General features: G+C 33.3%; 1 protein-coding gene across 1 annotated transcript; it reads right to left on the reverse strand.

The window, feature by feature from the left end:
- Positions 1–1,063: 1,063 nt before the first annotated feature.
- LOC112511191 (protein EXORDIUM-like) lies at positions 1,064–2,131 on the reverse strand. The gene has a single exon (XM_025116710.1). It carries the CDS (start codon positions 2,095–2,097, stop codon positions 1,150–1,152), a length of 948 nt encoding a protein of 315 aa, XP_024972478.1. The 5' UTR covers positions 2,098–2,131; the 3' UTR covers positions 1,064–1,149.
- Between the last annotated feature and the right edge of the window lie 9,959 nt (positions 2,132–12,090).

Below are 12,090 nucleotides of genomic sequence, written 5' to 3' on the forward strand. Positions count from 1 at the left end.
ATTAATAATTAACCTAAATATTTTATAAAAATTATTTAGCATATTTAATTATCTATGAAATAAAATAAATATGATTTTAATTTTTATGTAATTATATAAATATTAACAAATAATTTATTGTTTAGTTGTTATGTTGAATAAACAGTCTGAAAGTCATAAACGACCATTTTACCTCTTTTATTTGAAGAAAACAATTGTATGATAAAAAATGTTAAATAAATGGCTTTTGATATAAAAAGATATCACCCATCATTTTCAACATCGATGAAACCTCGATGTCCAACTCAAATTCAAATTCAAACTCAATGAATTTATCATCCAAATACCATCCATTGAACCAAAGGGAATCGATATATGGAAACACTTGAAATTCTACAAATTCATATCAAAATCAATTAATTTATCATCCAACAGCCATGACCATATCCTGCAACTTTCAAGTTTTGGGGTGGAACTCGAGCTACCACGGCTGAACTTCGTGATGTGATTTATGAGCTTTTCATCTTCTTCAGGAGACATACATTTGATGGATAGTGGATAAGCCATATGCTTTATTAGTCTATTAAGCTTCTACTGAACATCCCTCAAGTAGCTTATCAAATGTGTTTAGAAACGATTACTTATGTTTATCGAACAATACCTAAGTGATATCAATTAGCTCTTATCCCAATAAAGATTTGTTAAACAACCCTTAGACATAAAAATGAACTCCAAGTCAATTTCTTTTTCCTTCTCGAACATGGTCGTTTTTGGATGAATCATGCAAATGTTCACAATACGTTGTGATCTATACCTTTTCCGTTACTCCAAAGATAAACCATTAAATGCATTTACACATTACGGTATACGCAAAACATTTATGATAGTCATTTTTCAATCTTTTCGTAGCATAGATACAATCATACAACTCTAAGTTTATTTGTTGAACTTTTGTTTGTTTAAGTGACTATCGAAACTGTTTTTTTTATTAACCTGGATATCCAACCTACTTTGCATTTTACCAATGATATCAGAATTGTTTGTACTAATATGCATCATAACCTGACTTATTCTAAACCATGTCTGATTCAAATAATAATAATAATAAATGAAATAATGATAATAACAATCTAATAAAGCTATGGTATGGTATGCTATATAGCTTTACATTTAAACTAAAGTAGAACAAGTGGAAGTAGATGGATCATATAAAGCTGGAAGCAGATACTTTCTGCCATTTGTACCATGTGCATTGTAGCTTGCACCTGTGCTCGACTCCACCAATAAGTCCCCTGCGTACCCWGGATAAGCTCCTTTAGCATACACCCCAGGACATGCCGATGCAGCTTCCAGTGGTGCACTTGCATCCCCCTGATAATACCCGTTTCCAAATGGGTTCGTAGCSGTYCCAGCCAATAGACCACCCAAGTTTATGACCATCCCGTCTACACCCACATCGTTGTTGGGTGCCACCAGTGGTGCAGCCTGTGGTCCGTAAATCGGTTGGTGGAATGGCCACGCGCATTGACCCGGACACTGAGTCTCCGAGTTACCCACCCAGATGTAGGCAAATTTGTAATTTTTTCCTTTCGTATGGGCATCTTTGGAAGATGATGACGAGGAACCGTGGGACCCGCACCTGCTTGAGCAAAAACCATCGACTGCCACGTCGGATGCTGTTAACACGACGTTAACGGCGTGACTTGACTCACCCTTGGAAGCTAACTGGATGAGATGTCTGTCCGTCAACGACTTTCCAAGAGAGTAAGTAGGGTCGGATACTTGTTTACCGAGTCGGAGAGAAAGTGAACCGGTGGTTTTCGTGTAGTATTTCTCGGTGGTTTTCCACCACGTGGCGACGGATGGTTCTGTTTGGGATTTAAGTGATTTGGCGGARAGGGAGGTGATGAAGTCGGAAACRATGGCTTTCTGCGACGGCTTGAAGTTGCCGTACCAGATGAAATTGACGGAGATGTCGCCGGAGAGGAGAGCGCCGTTGTGGTACTGTAAGAGATTGGACGAGTCCTGGACTAACTCACTGAGTCGTCTCCCGGCGGAGGAAATGTGGAGAATGGATAATACGAAGAGAAGTTGAATCAGACGAGAAGCAGTCGCCATTTTTGTGGAGATCTTGGAGAGAGACTAAAGAAAGGTGAAGAGTGAAGGAGGGCTTTGAGTTGTAGTGAAAATGGAGGTGAAAAATGGGATATTTATACAACGAAATTAAATATAAATATTCGATTATTTAAAAAATAATTAAAAAATGGTATATGTCTTAGCAGGCAAAAAGAACCTACAGCTGTAACTTACTCCCACACGGCTTTTTAATTTTCATGAAAGCAAAACACGAATTTTCATAGCCTTTTATATTTTATTTTTATAATATATAATATCAAATTAAATAGCATAGATATCTCAGGACTGTTTGTCAATTGCCGAATGATTTGGTGTTGAATGATTAAGAGGCTTTCATTATATAGTGTAAAATGAAATATAATTATTTAGTAATTGTGTACAATGAAATTAAGATTTTTAATGGTTAAGGGAGATCATGATACAAAATCATTCAGGGGGTTTTAAAACCATTAAGAGGCAGACTTTTATTTTACCAAACAAGATTCATCTCTTAACGATTCAGATGTTGTCTTTTAATGAAACTATTAAAAGGTAAACAAACAACCTCTCATTTAGAAGTAGAATCTAAAGAAAGATATACACAAATCATGTATATATATCTTAATGTTAGAGTTGTTTTTTTACGTTAAAACCTTCTACCCATTTTCGACATGTTCAACTCTTTTTCAATCAGCTTTAGATTTTCATACATATGCTATTCTCACTATTTATATTTTTTTATCAGACATCATATCTTTTAAAAATATGTAAGAACAACACGTCCAACCATAGTTATTCATCACACGTCTTTCTCACCCCTTTATTGTCAGTCTACTCACAACGTTGTCACTATTCTCCGACGAATGTGCCTAAACCAAAATTTGATCAAAACAACATTGTGATGTTAGCTTAACCGTGAATAAAACTCGAGTCTTAGAAGTCATAGGGTTAAATCTTTCAAGGTTGTAAGGAATTTTATAGACTGTTCTACAGAACACTTGGATTATTTGGGTCTAGACACCACGAGTAAAAAAAATGAATAATAATTATATTATATTAAATAATATATATTTAAACAACTATTGGAAATTTTATAAAATAAAACAATGCTTAAAATTCATAAAAAAAACTAATTTACTTTTTACATAATTCAATTATATAATAGGACCACTAGGCCACGTCATAATGAGACGTGGAAATGGGTAAAGAGAAACACGGAAAAAGAAAGGTTGCAATTTATTTACTAAACGACAAACTTCTTTACAGCTCAGTTACAGTGTTTTGAACTATAATGGGAAAAAAAACAAGAGTGAGACGAAAATGACCTCGTTGGTTTAAAGTTTGGTTAGGTGGGATGTATGGCATTTTGGGGAAATTGGGCGGGAGAATAATTCTCGAAGTAGGATAAAGTGACAGCTAGATTATAACTGTTTCCAGCTGACGGCCAATGTATGCATTCTGGATTTTCGATAACCGGGGCGGGCGCATAGTTGTAGGAGGATCCGAGGCGCCTGCTAACGTACGCTACACGTGACACTGGAGCAACGTATCTTTTTTCAAACTTCAAATGTATACAATTTTAGTTATTCTTTTAAATATATTTTTTAAAACTAAATGAGTACTTGTACAATATAGCGAGATATATTTTTATTTTAATGTTTTTTTATATCTGTTGATATAATACGATTTATATGGTTTTGAGAAAGATAATGTGTTTACGATTTAGTGAAGTAATTTATTGTTGGTTTAATAATAAAATTTTATAAAGATAATAATTATGTTATAATTCAATAATTATTCTAATTATATTTTAGATTTTTTATATTTAAAATGAGATGTTTATCCTGTATTTGATAATGTTTATCTGCAGTTAGTTACATAAATTCAGATATGGAGCTTTAATAAGTTGTACTTAATCACAATATACTTGCAATCTTGAATTTTAAGTAATATAGATTAATAAACAGTACTTTACGCATAAAAAGTGGTTTTTAAGAGTTTCTGTCAAATGTTTTATAATTTAGTATAGATATATATTAGAAGCAGACCCAAATATTTATTTAAGTGATGATATAATTTGACTATAAAAACTTATCTTTTAAATTTTTTTACTGTATTAGTATAGATTGATGTTTATGTCAAAAAGTTGCACAATTATAATTTAAAGTTTGGATTGCGAGACTAATCGACTAAAGATATAACCTTCAAAAACAAGACAAATAACACATAAGATATAACTAAGACGAGATATGTTGACGTGCAAAACTCAGCGTTCAATAGCAAGTATCGTCGGTACAATATGGACGTCAAATAGGGACATTGTTCTTAATAATATTGATTACGATGATAGGTCGTGGATAACCACGATGTGATGTGTGTAGGCTTAAGAAAATAACAATAAATTCTTCAAGTGTGTCTAGCAAATTGTTTTTCGTGTTTGCAGCTTTGTTCTTGTGATCGCATATGCTTGGAGAGATTTTGATGAATTCAGTTGTCCTTTGTTCGAGTGTACTTGGTCTTCTTTATAGGTGTTCCAAGTACCGGTTGATAGTGGTCGAATTTAAATGGTCTTTAAAGTGGTAGAGTTTGTAATTTTAATGTTTTCTTTGAATACCGTTCATTTGTTACTCCAAGAGCATTAATGAAGCGAACCTTGGGAATTAATCTTCTGGTCCTGCAATGAGTGAGAAAGATAACGGTCGTCAAAGATAAATGGTGTTAGTAATAATCATAGATAATCGAACAACAGGGTTAGTCAAAGAAATATATGGTCTAAGGTATTGATCGTTATTGGTCGTATGTCGTAGATATCTTTCACCGTCATGGATATTGACGATCGACTGGTGTAGAGGATATTTTCCGCGTTGGTCGAGGATGAGATTTTTCACCAAAACAATTTGTCCCCGAGATTTGAATTTTAAATTTGACCTTTTATTTTTAAATCTCACGCCAAAAATTGGTTTTTAGAGATTTTCGACACGTGTTCTCTTTGGTAACCGGAATGGTTGGGGAGAAACTGAATCGATTCCTTGAAAAACTAAATCGCGGATTTTGGCGATGCGTATGCATGAACCCAGCGTGTCAGAACAGCTGGAGGGTGATATGCGTCCCATTGAGGGTGTCAGTTGAATCGTCAGGATAGGTGTCTTCCATTGGGGTTATATGACATCATTGTGATCTTTTTCGAATTTAGGATATAAATACCCTTTTTAACATCGAGTTTCCTTTTTAGACTCGCAAAACCACCCTAAGAAGCCATTCTAGTGTTCGTTCGTACAAAACGTGCAAGAATCTTTTGCTTTTCGAGGTTTATAAAGATATGATTCTTGTTTTAAGTCCTTTCTATGCGTGGTAAACATATAGCTAGGAAACCAGTTAGAGTTTAGGAGGAATTTAGCTTTTCTGCAGCCATTTCTTCCATACCCAATTGTAAGGTGATGGTGGATCCCAAAAGTGTTTTTGTAGAGGATAGCGAACTGGAAGCCTTTTAGACTGTTGTAAGGTGAGAACAATGTTAAATTTCTAAATAATCTGCTACAGAGTGGAATAAATTTTCTAGGGTCATCAAGCAACACAAAGATGTTAGAATCGTTGGGTCTTTATAAGGTATATGAGACGTTGAGACAGAACGAAGAAAATGTGCTGGAGATTATAGGTGAGAAGAAGAAAAGTGAGTGTTGCTGATCCTTTAGCTTTGGTAGTAGATAAGAGAGAGAACATACTTCAAGAGGAAGTAGAAGAGAGAAAGAGAGAAGTGATTCAGAGATAGAAGAAGTTAACGAAAGTGAGTCGGATGATAGAAAGGATTTGAAACAGGCAATGTTGTTGTTAATCAAGGCATTCTAGAAGAAATTTTACAGAAAGCCTTCGTCAAACAGTCAGAGGTACTCATCAGGGTCTAAACACTATGAGCATAAAGATAAAATCGAAGGTAAGAAAAGGTTTGAAGAAAAGAAATTCGATGAGAAGAAGAATGTGTTTGAGAAATTTGAGAATAATGATGAAGTCAGTGCTGCAACTGTGGCAAACATGGTCATTATGTCAGAGACTGTAAGAAGCCGATGGTGCATAATTCTGATTATTACAAAAATAAGATGCCATTGAAAAAATAGAAGGAGGCTGGTAGAGCTCTTATGGCCGAGGATGATCACTGGCTAGATGCCACTGATGATGAAGATGATACTGAAGCACAGGCTCATATATATATATATATATATATATATTTCATGTCAATGAATGATGAGGCAGAGAATTCTGACTCTATGACAAGGATTCCTGCAATTCAGATTCTGGATCTGAGGTAAATCAACTTTCATATTCTGATTTCATGTCTCAAATGCAAACCATGATGCTTAAACTCCAAGATTTACAAGATAAACTTAAAACGGAACGGAGAAAACCCTTATGTCTTCTTTGGAAGCACGTATTGAAAGACAATATAAGGGGCTTTTACATTTGAAGACCGAAGGTGCTGCAAATCTTGAGATGATAAAAATTTTGAATGAGGGAAAGGAAAAATCTGAGAAAGAAAAGGAATTTTTGAAAAGTCAATTATATGAGATTGCAGATAAATTTGAGAAATTGGAGAATGAGAGAAATAAGTATATTCACAAGTATAATTCAATTCTTAATGAAAATAATGATATGGTCAAAAGTTAAAAGATTATGAAGAAAAAGTTTACAAGAGAGGTTAAACAGACTAAACGATTCATCTTAATAAACCAAAGGAATTTAAGTTCTATAACGCAAATTAGGGATAGGATATGACAATCCTAAGCACCTAAAGGCGCCTCTTTCTAAAGTGTCGACTTTTATGAATTTGATTTTATTGATCTTAGTGCGACCTATCCTCAATACAAGATTAGATGGACAAAATCATCTTATAAGGTTGAAACAAGGGAAGATTGGAACAGGATAAAACAAAAAGAAAATGCAACTTCCTTTCTTTTATAAAATGCTAAATGAGAGTTACTTTTCAGAAGAATCAAATTTTCTTTCAAACGATTATTTTCGAAGCTATTCAACTACTGAGCTTAACGCGAACCAGTCGAAAGCAAGATTTATGTTCCACCCTTGATGTTGGAAAGTAAAATTGTAAAATTGCACTTTTACGGAAAATCAAAAGGCTTAAAACTAAAATCCCTATTAAGCTTGAAGACATTCCTGAATTAGATGAAACTCTAAGTGAAAACAATTCTACTGATTCAGATGCTTCTTCCTGCAAGGTTTTCATGGGATTTTTTTTTCTCAAGGCGATCCAAAAGAGTTTGAAAAATCTGATCAAGAAAAGAAATTATAGAAATAATTTAATGATTTTATATATCCAAAATCTTCCTGTAAATCAATCAAATTATATGAGGATGATCTGTCGGAACTTAATTTTTCCGCAATCATGAATTCTAAGAAGTGTTTAGATGTAGAAATTGAAAAGTTTGATTTCTCGAAAAAAACTTCCAAGCCATTTTAGACTTTGTTGAGAAAGGAAAAGAGAAAGAGATACCAGTCAGTTTTGAGAAAGGTGAAACGTCAAAATCGAATCTAAAAAGGTTACTGTGAATATGATAAGCATGTTTTATTACATGCTTAAAGTACCCTTTTTCCTTTGTTTAATAGGTAGATCTTTCTAGTTTATCCCAACCTTGAGTCATTTTTACTTCCTTATTTTCCATTTATTATGTTTGGAGCTAAATGTGGTGATGGATTTGTTTTTACAACAATTTGGGAGTAGATGACATTTTTTAACTCACAAATACTGCACTATGATGCTGCAGCATTCCAGCAGCATTGATCTGATCCGGTTTGGCTGTTTGGAGAAGTGCTTATTAGTTCAGCCATTTTCATGAAGGAAGTCTTAGCTGAAGGAACCATCGTTTTTGCCCTCAAACAGCTGGTGAAAAGAGTTGGAGAGGAATTTTTGATGACATTTTGTGATGGAGATGATACCTCATTTCTTTATCTCTTCATGTGTACTTTCACCCCTTTTTATGTTTTTGTCTTTAGTTGAATTGTGGGTATAAAAGAGAGCGTTGGGTTGCCCCTTTAGAACCACTCCCGGACACTTGATCTTCCATCTTTTGCTCCAAAACACTCTCGAACTCTTAGTTTATATTTATGCAAGCTTTTAAGTTTTTATTTAAATATTGTTCTTCGTCTTAAAGTGTTGTAGCATTAGCAGTCTTTATTTATTTACTTTTATTATCATTTACTTTCCGTCTTTACTTTCTGTCATTTATATTCAGTCATTTACATTTCAGTTATTTACATTCATGTCTTTACTTTATGTCATTTATTTATGTCATTTACTTTCCGTAATGAGTAGCTAATTCCATTAGCTCGGGTGTAGGGTAAAAGGTGAAATGTTAAACCAAATGAAAATGGACATTGTTTCGCAATAACAATGTTCCACTAWTTCATTCAAGTTTTATAAAACCAAGCACACTTCTTGACGAGTTGATCACTTTGAAAGTGTTAAAGTGCCATGGACTTAGAGATAAGCCATGATAAGCACGTCAGCTTGAATGATATAAGAGGTAGACTTGAGAAAGTTATCAACAAGGAGACTTGTCATTTATGTTTTTCAAACTTAACTCCCGACGGGTTGGTCACTCTTTAAAAGTGTCAAAGTGTGATAGATTCAGAGATGAACTATCAAGAACACGTCAACTTGAATGATATGGGAATCAGCTCGAAAGAGTGATTTTTAACAAAGATATTTGTTTAGCCATATATCTTGAAGACACCATTTTGCTGCTATCTCTGGTCTGAACACTACATAGAGATATGGGTGCTAAGCTATAATATAGTGCGAAGGTGAAGTCCGAGAGGAATACCTTCAAGATAGATGGTGAAACTAGTTCTTCTACAACTTTGTCTGCTGGATTTTGTGTTTACGTTTCACCCAAAGTCTTACACCCGTGCTACATTTATTATTTTGTTATATTTATCTGTGCTAACTCTGAATCACCTGAAGTCTTCATTTTCGTCATCTGAAATCTTTTCTTCTATTGGACTCTTATTAAACTTTTGCTACAATCTCCGTGGACGATAATCCGGTACTTGTACCACTTTATTACTTGGAAAGACGATATTGAGCCATATTGTATACTTGCTTTGTGGCCCAATTTTATTATTCTAAAGGTGTTAGTAATAGCCCGACCAGAATACGTACTATTCCAAACGCAAATAAAAAAGGTCTTCATAGAAACACAAAAAGAGTGGTAGGTCTCAAAAACGACGTACTCACTACTCAACTTCTTTTGACTATCAATTTCCTGATTTTCAGATAATTCTCATAAAAAGGTTGGAGTAAAGCAAGTTTGTCGCGTTAAGAAGTCTAAATTTGATGTAAACAAAACAAAATCGTTTACTACTGTTGGTAGTGTTCAGAAGAACAATTCTATTCATGTTGTAAAGAATGACATTGCTACCGTTGGACAAAATTGCCTTTTTCCTTCCAAAGTATATTCAGTACAACAATTAATTCGTCTTGCTCATGATAAAATTTGTTGTTCAACTTGTGGTGTGAATGATTTTGTTGCTAATAATGTTGATTGTGCTTATTTTGGTTCTTATAATGTTCCTAACCCGGAGGAAACAATTTTTGTACAACAAAAGGAAAGCGGACCAATTTCAAGTGGGTGCCAAAATCCGAGCTTTCAATTAAACCAAATATGACCGAATTTCAAATGGGTGCCAAAGTCTACTGTGCCATCTAACCCAAAAGGACCCATTTTCAACTAGGTACCTAAAACTACATAGTCCATTTTGCTGACCGATCCTGTGTGGTACCTTGACTCCGGATGTTCTAAGAACATGACTGGAAAGAAGGAGTTTCTCACCAACTACATAGACAAATTTGGTGGGACGATCATATTTAGCAATGATCAGTTTTCTCCGATCTTGGGTTACGGTGATATTGTACATGACAACATTACAATTAAAAGGTTTCATATGTTGAAGGTCTTGATCATAATCTTTTTAGCATATAACAGTTCTGCGATAAAGATCTTGAGGTTCATTTTAAGGATACTAAATGCCGTGTTCGAATTGAGGACGATACAAAAATTTTAACTGGAACTTGAAAATCCAACCTTTACATAATCGATCTGTCTATGTCAAAAGTCTCTATGCAATAGAATTGGCCATGGTACAGACGACTCTCTCATATGAACTTCAAGAACTTGAATTAGCTGGTAAAAGGAGGGTTGGTTAAAGGCTTACCAGATTTGAAGTTTGAAAAAGAACATTTTTGTGCAGCGTTTAAAATGGGGAAAATGAAGAAAGCTTCTCGTAAGTCAAAGATTGAGCAAAGCACGATACGTCCTCTCCAATCTATAACTTTTGTTTCTTGTAGTTAACTACATCTCCGGCCTGTGACTCTGTAAGTCACAAGTCTTTTGTGATAAAAACTTATGTGTATTCTACACTGTTGTCTCTCAAGTTAGCAAATCGATTAGGGAAAAATAAATAAATCATCCCAATAATATGGAGCTCAGTCCTTTTGTTAGTATATGTTATCTTATACCTTCATCAATTGCGTTAGACTATTAATCAACTAAATACCACAAAAACTTGTACGATCTCAAATACACAACTATGGGTTACTGGTACGTAAGCACACTTTCGAGCATATGTATCTTGGAATTTATTTAAAGAATAAGAAGACAGTAAAAAGTGTACAAAAAAAATCAAAATACTGAAAAAGACTTAACTGGCTGCTACTACTCGGGCATCAGTCAAATGACCGAAACGAAATGAATTACAAATCACAATGACCATCAATTTAATAAATAAAATTTAAAAAACTGAAATTTTTATATTATATTTGTAGTTTACTTTATATTAAATTATTTGGAAAAAATGGATTTGTCGTTTAGTTCAGACGGCGCCCAGGAACAGAAAGTGGCTCACCAAATACCACCCACCATCTTGTATCGTGTGTGGTTTATTTTGAATATAAATAGTCTTTTTTTTTCAAATATTTTTATATATTATTTAATGATTATAAAAATTTAAATAAAATAAAATAATCATGTATCAAAGTTTAAAATTATTAGACCACAATAAAAATATAGAATTTAGAAAATAATAATCATGTATCACGGTTTTATAATTTAATTATTGTTTTCGTTTTTATGGTTTAAATTTTATTGTTTTTTTCGTTCATATGATTTACAATTTATTTTTATTTTAGTCTCTCATATTTAAAAGTAGTGTTTAGCCTTAGAGACGAAAATAGAAATAAACTGCAAATCATAAGAATGAAAACAGTAATTTAGAAATCGCATGGACGGAATTGGCATTTTTAACAAACTATAGGGACGAAAAATATAATTTTACTCTAAAACAAAAAGATAAAATTTCATTTATAAAAAAAAAATATTTCAAATGACAAAATAACATATAACAATAACTTAAATATGATAATTTTTAACGAGTCAAGCTTGAAAATTGTCAATTTTGCTAAAAGAATAAAAGCCTAAGACATCGAAAATGGGGTATAACATTACAATTATGTTAAAGTTTAAAATATTTTTAATTGGATAAAGATTAAAACATGTATAATTAGGTTCTAAATTTTTTGGGAACTGTATTTCGTATTAGCGGTGCTCAAAAACCTGACCAACCCGACAAATCCAATCTAACCTAACGTGAAATAACCTAACTCGAAGCAATCTAATATCTAATCGAGTTGTAAGATCTTCAAACCGCATGTATTGAGTTGGAATTGGGTTACGTCATTTGAACCCGATCCTGTCCGATGAACTCGGTATACTTTTATTTCTTGGATTTAAAATGATTGTTAAATCTCTATTAATACGTACACCCTTCATATACATATGTTTTCAATCTCTTCTCCATCTTTATATACCTCGTCTTTATCGATGTTTGATAAATGTGAATATATATATATATATATATATATATATATATATATATATATATAGACTTGGGATCATGTGAGACCAATGGTTTTTCGTGAGACTCGTAAGACCA

This window comes from Cynara cardunculus, assembly GCF_001531365.2.
Source record: "Cynara cardunculus var. scolymus isolate 2C chromosome LG 4, CcrdV1, whole genome shotgun sequence".
NCBI classification, from domain to species: domain Eukaryota; kingdom Viridiplantae; phylum Streptophyta; class Magnoliopsida; order Asterales; family Asteraceae; genus Cynara; species Cynara cardunculus.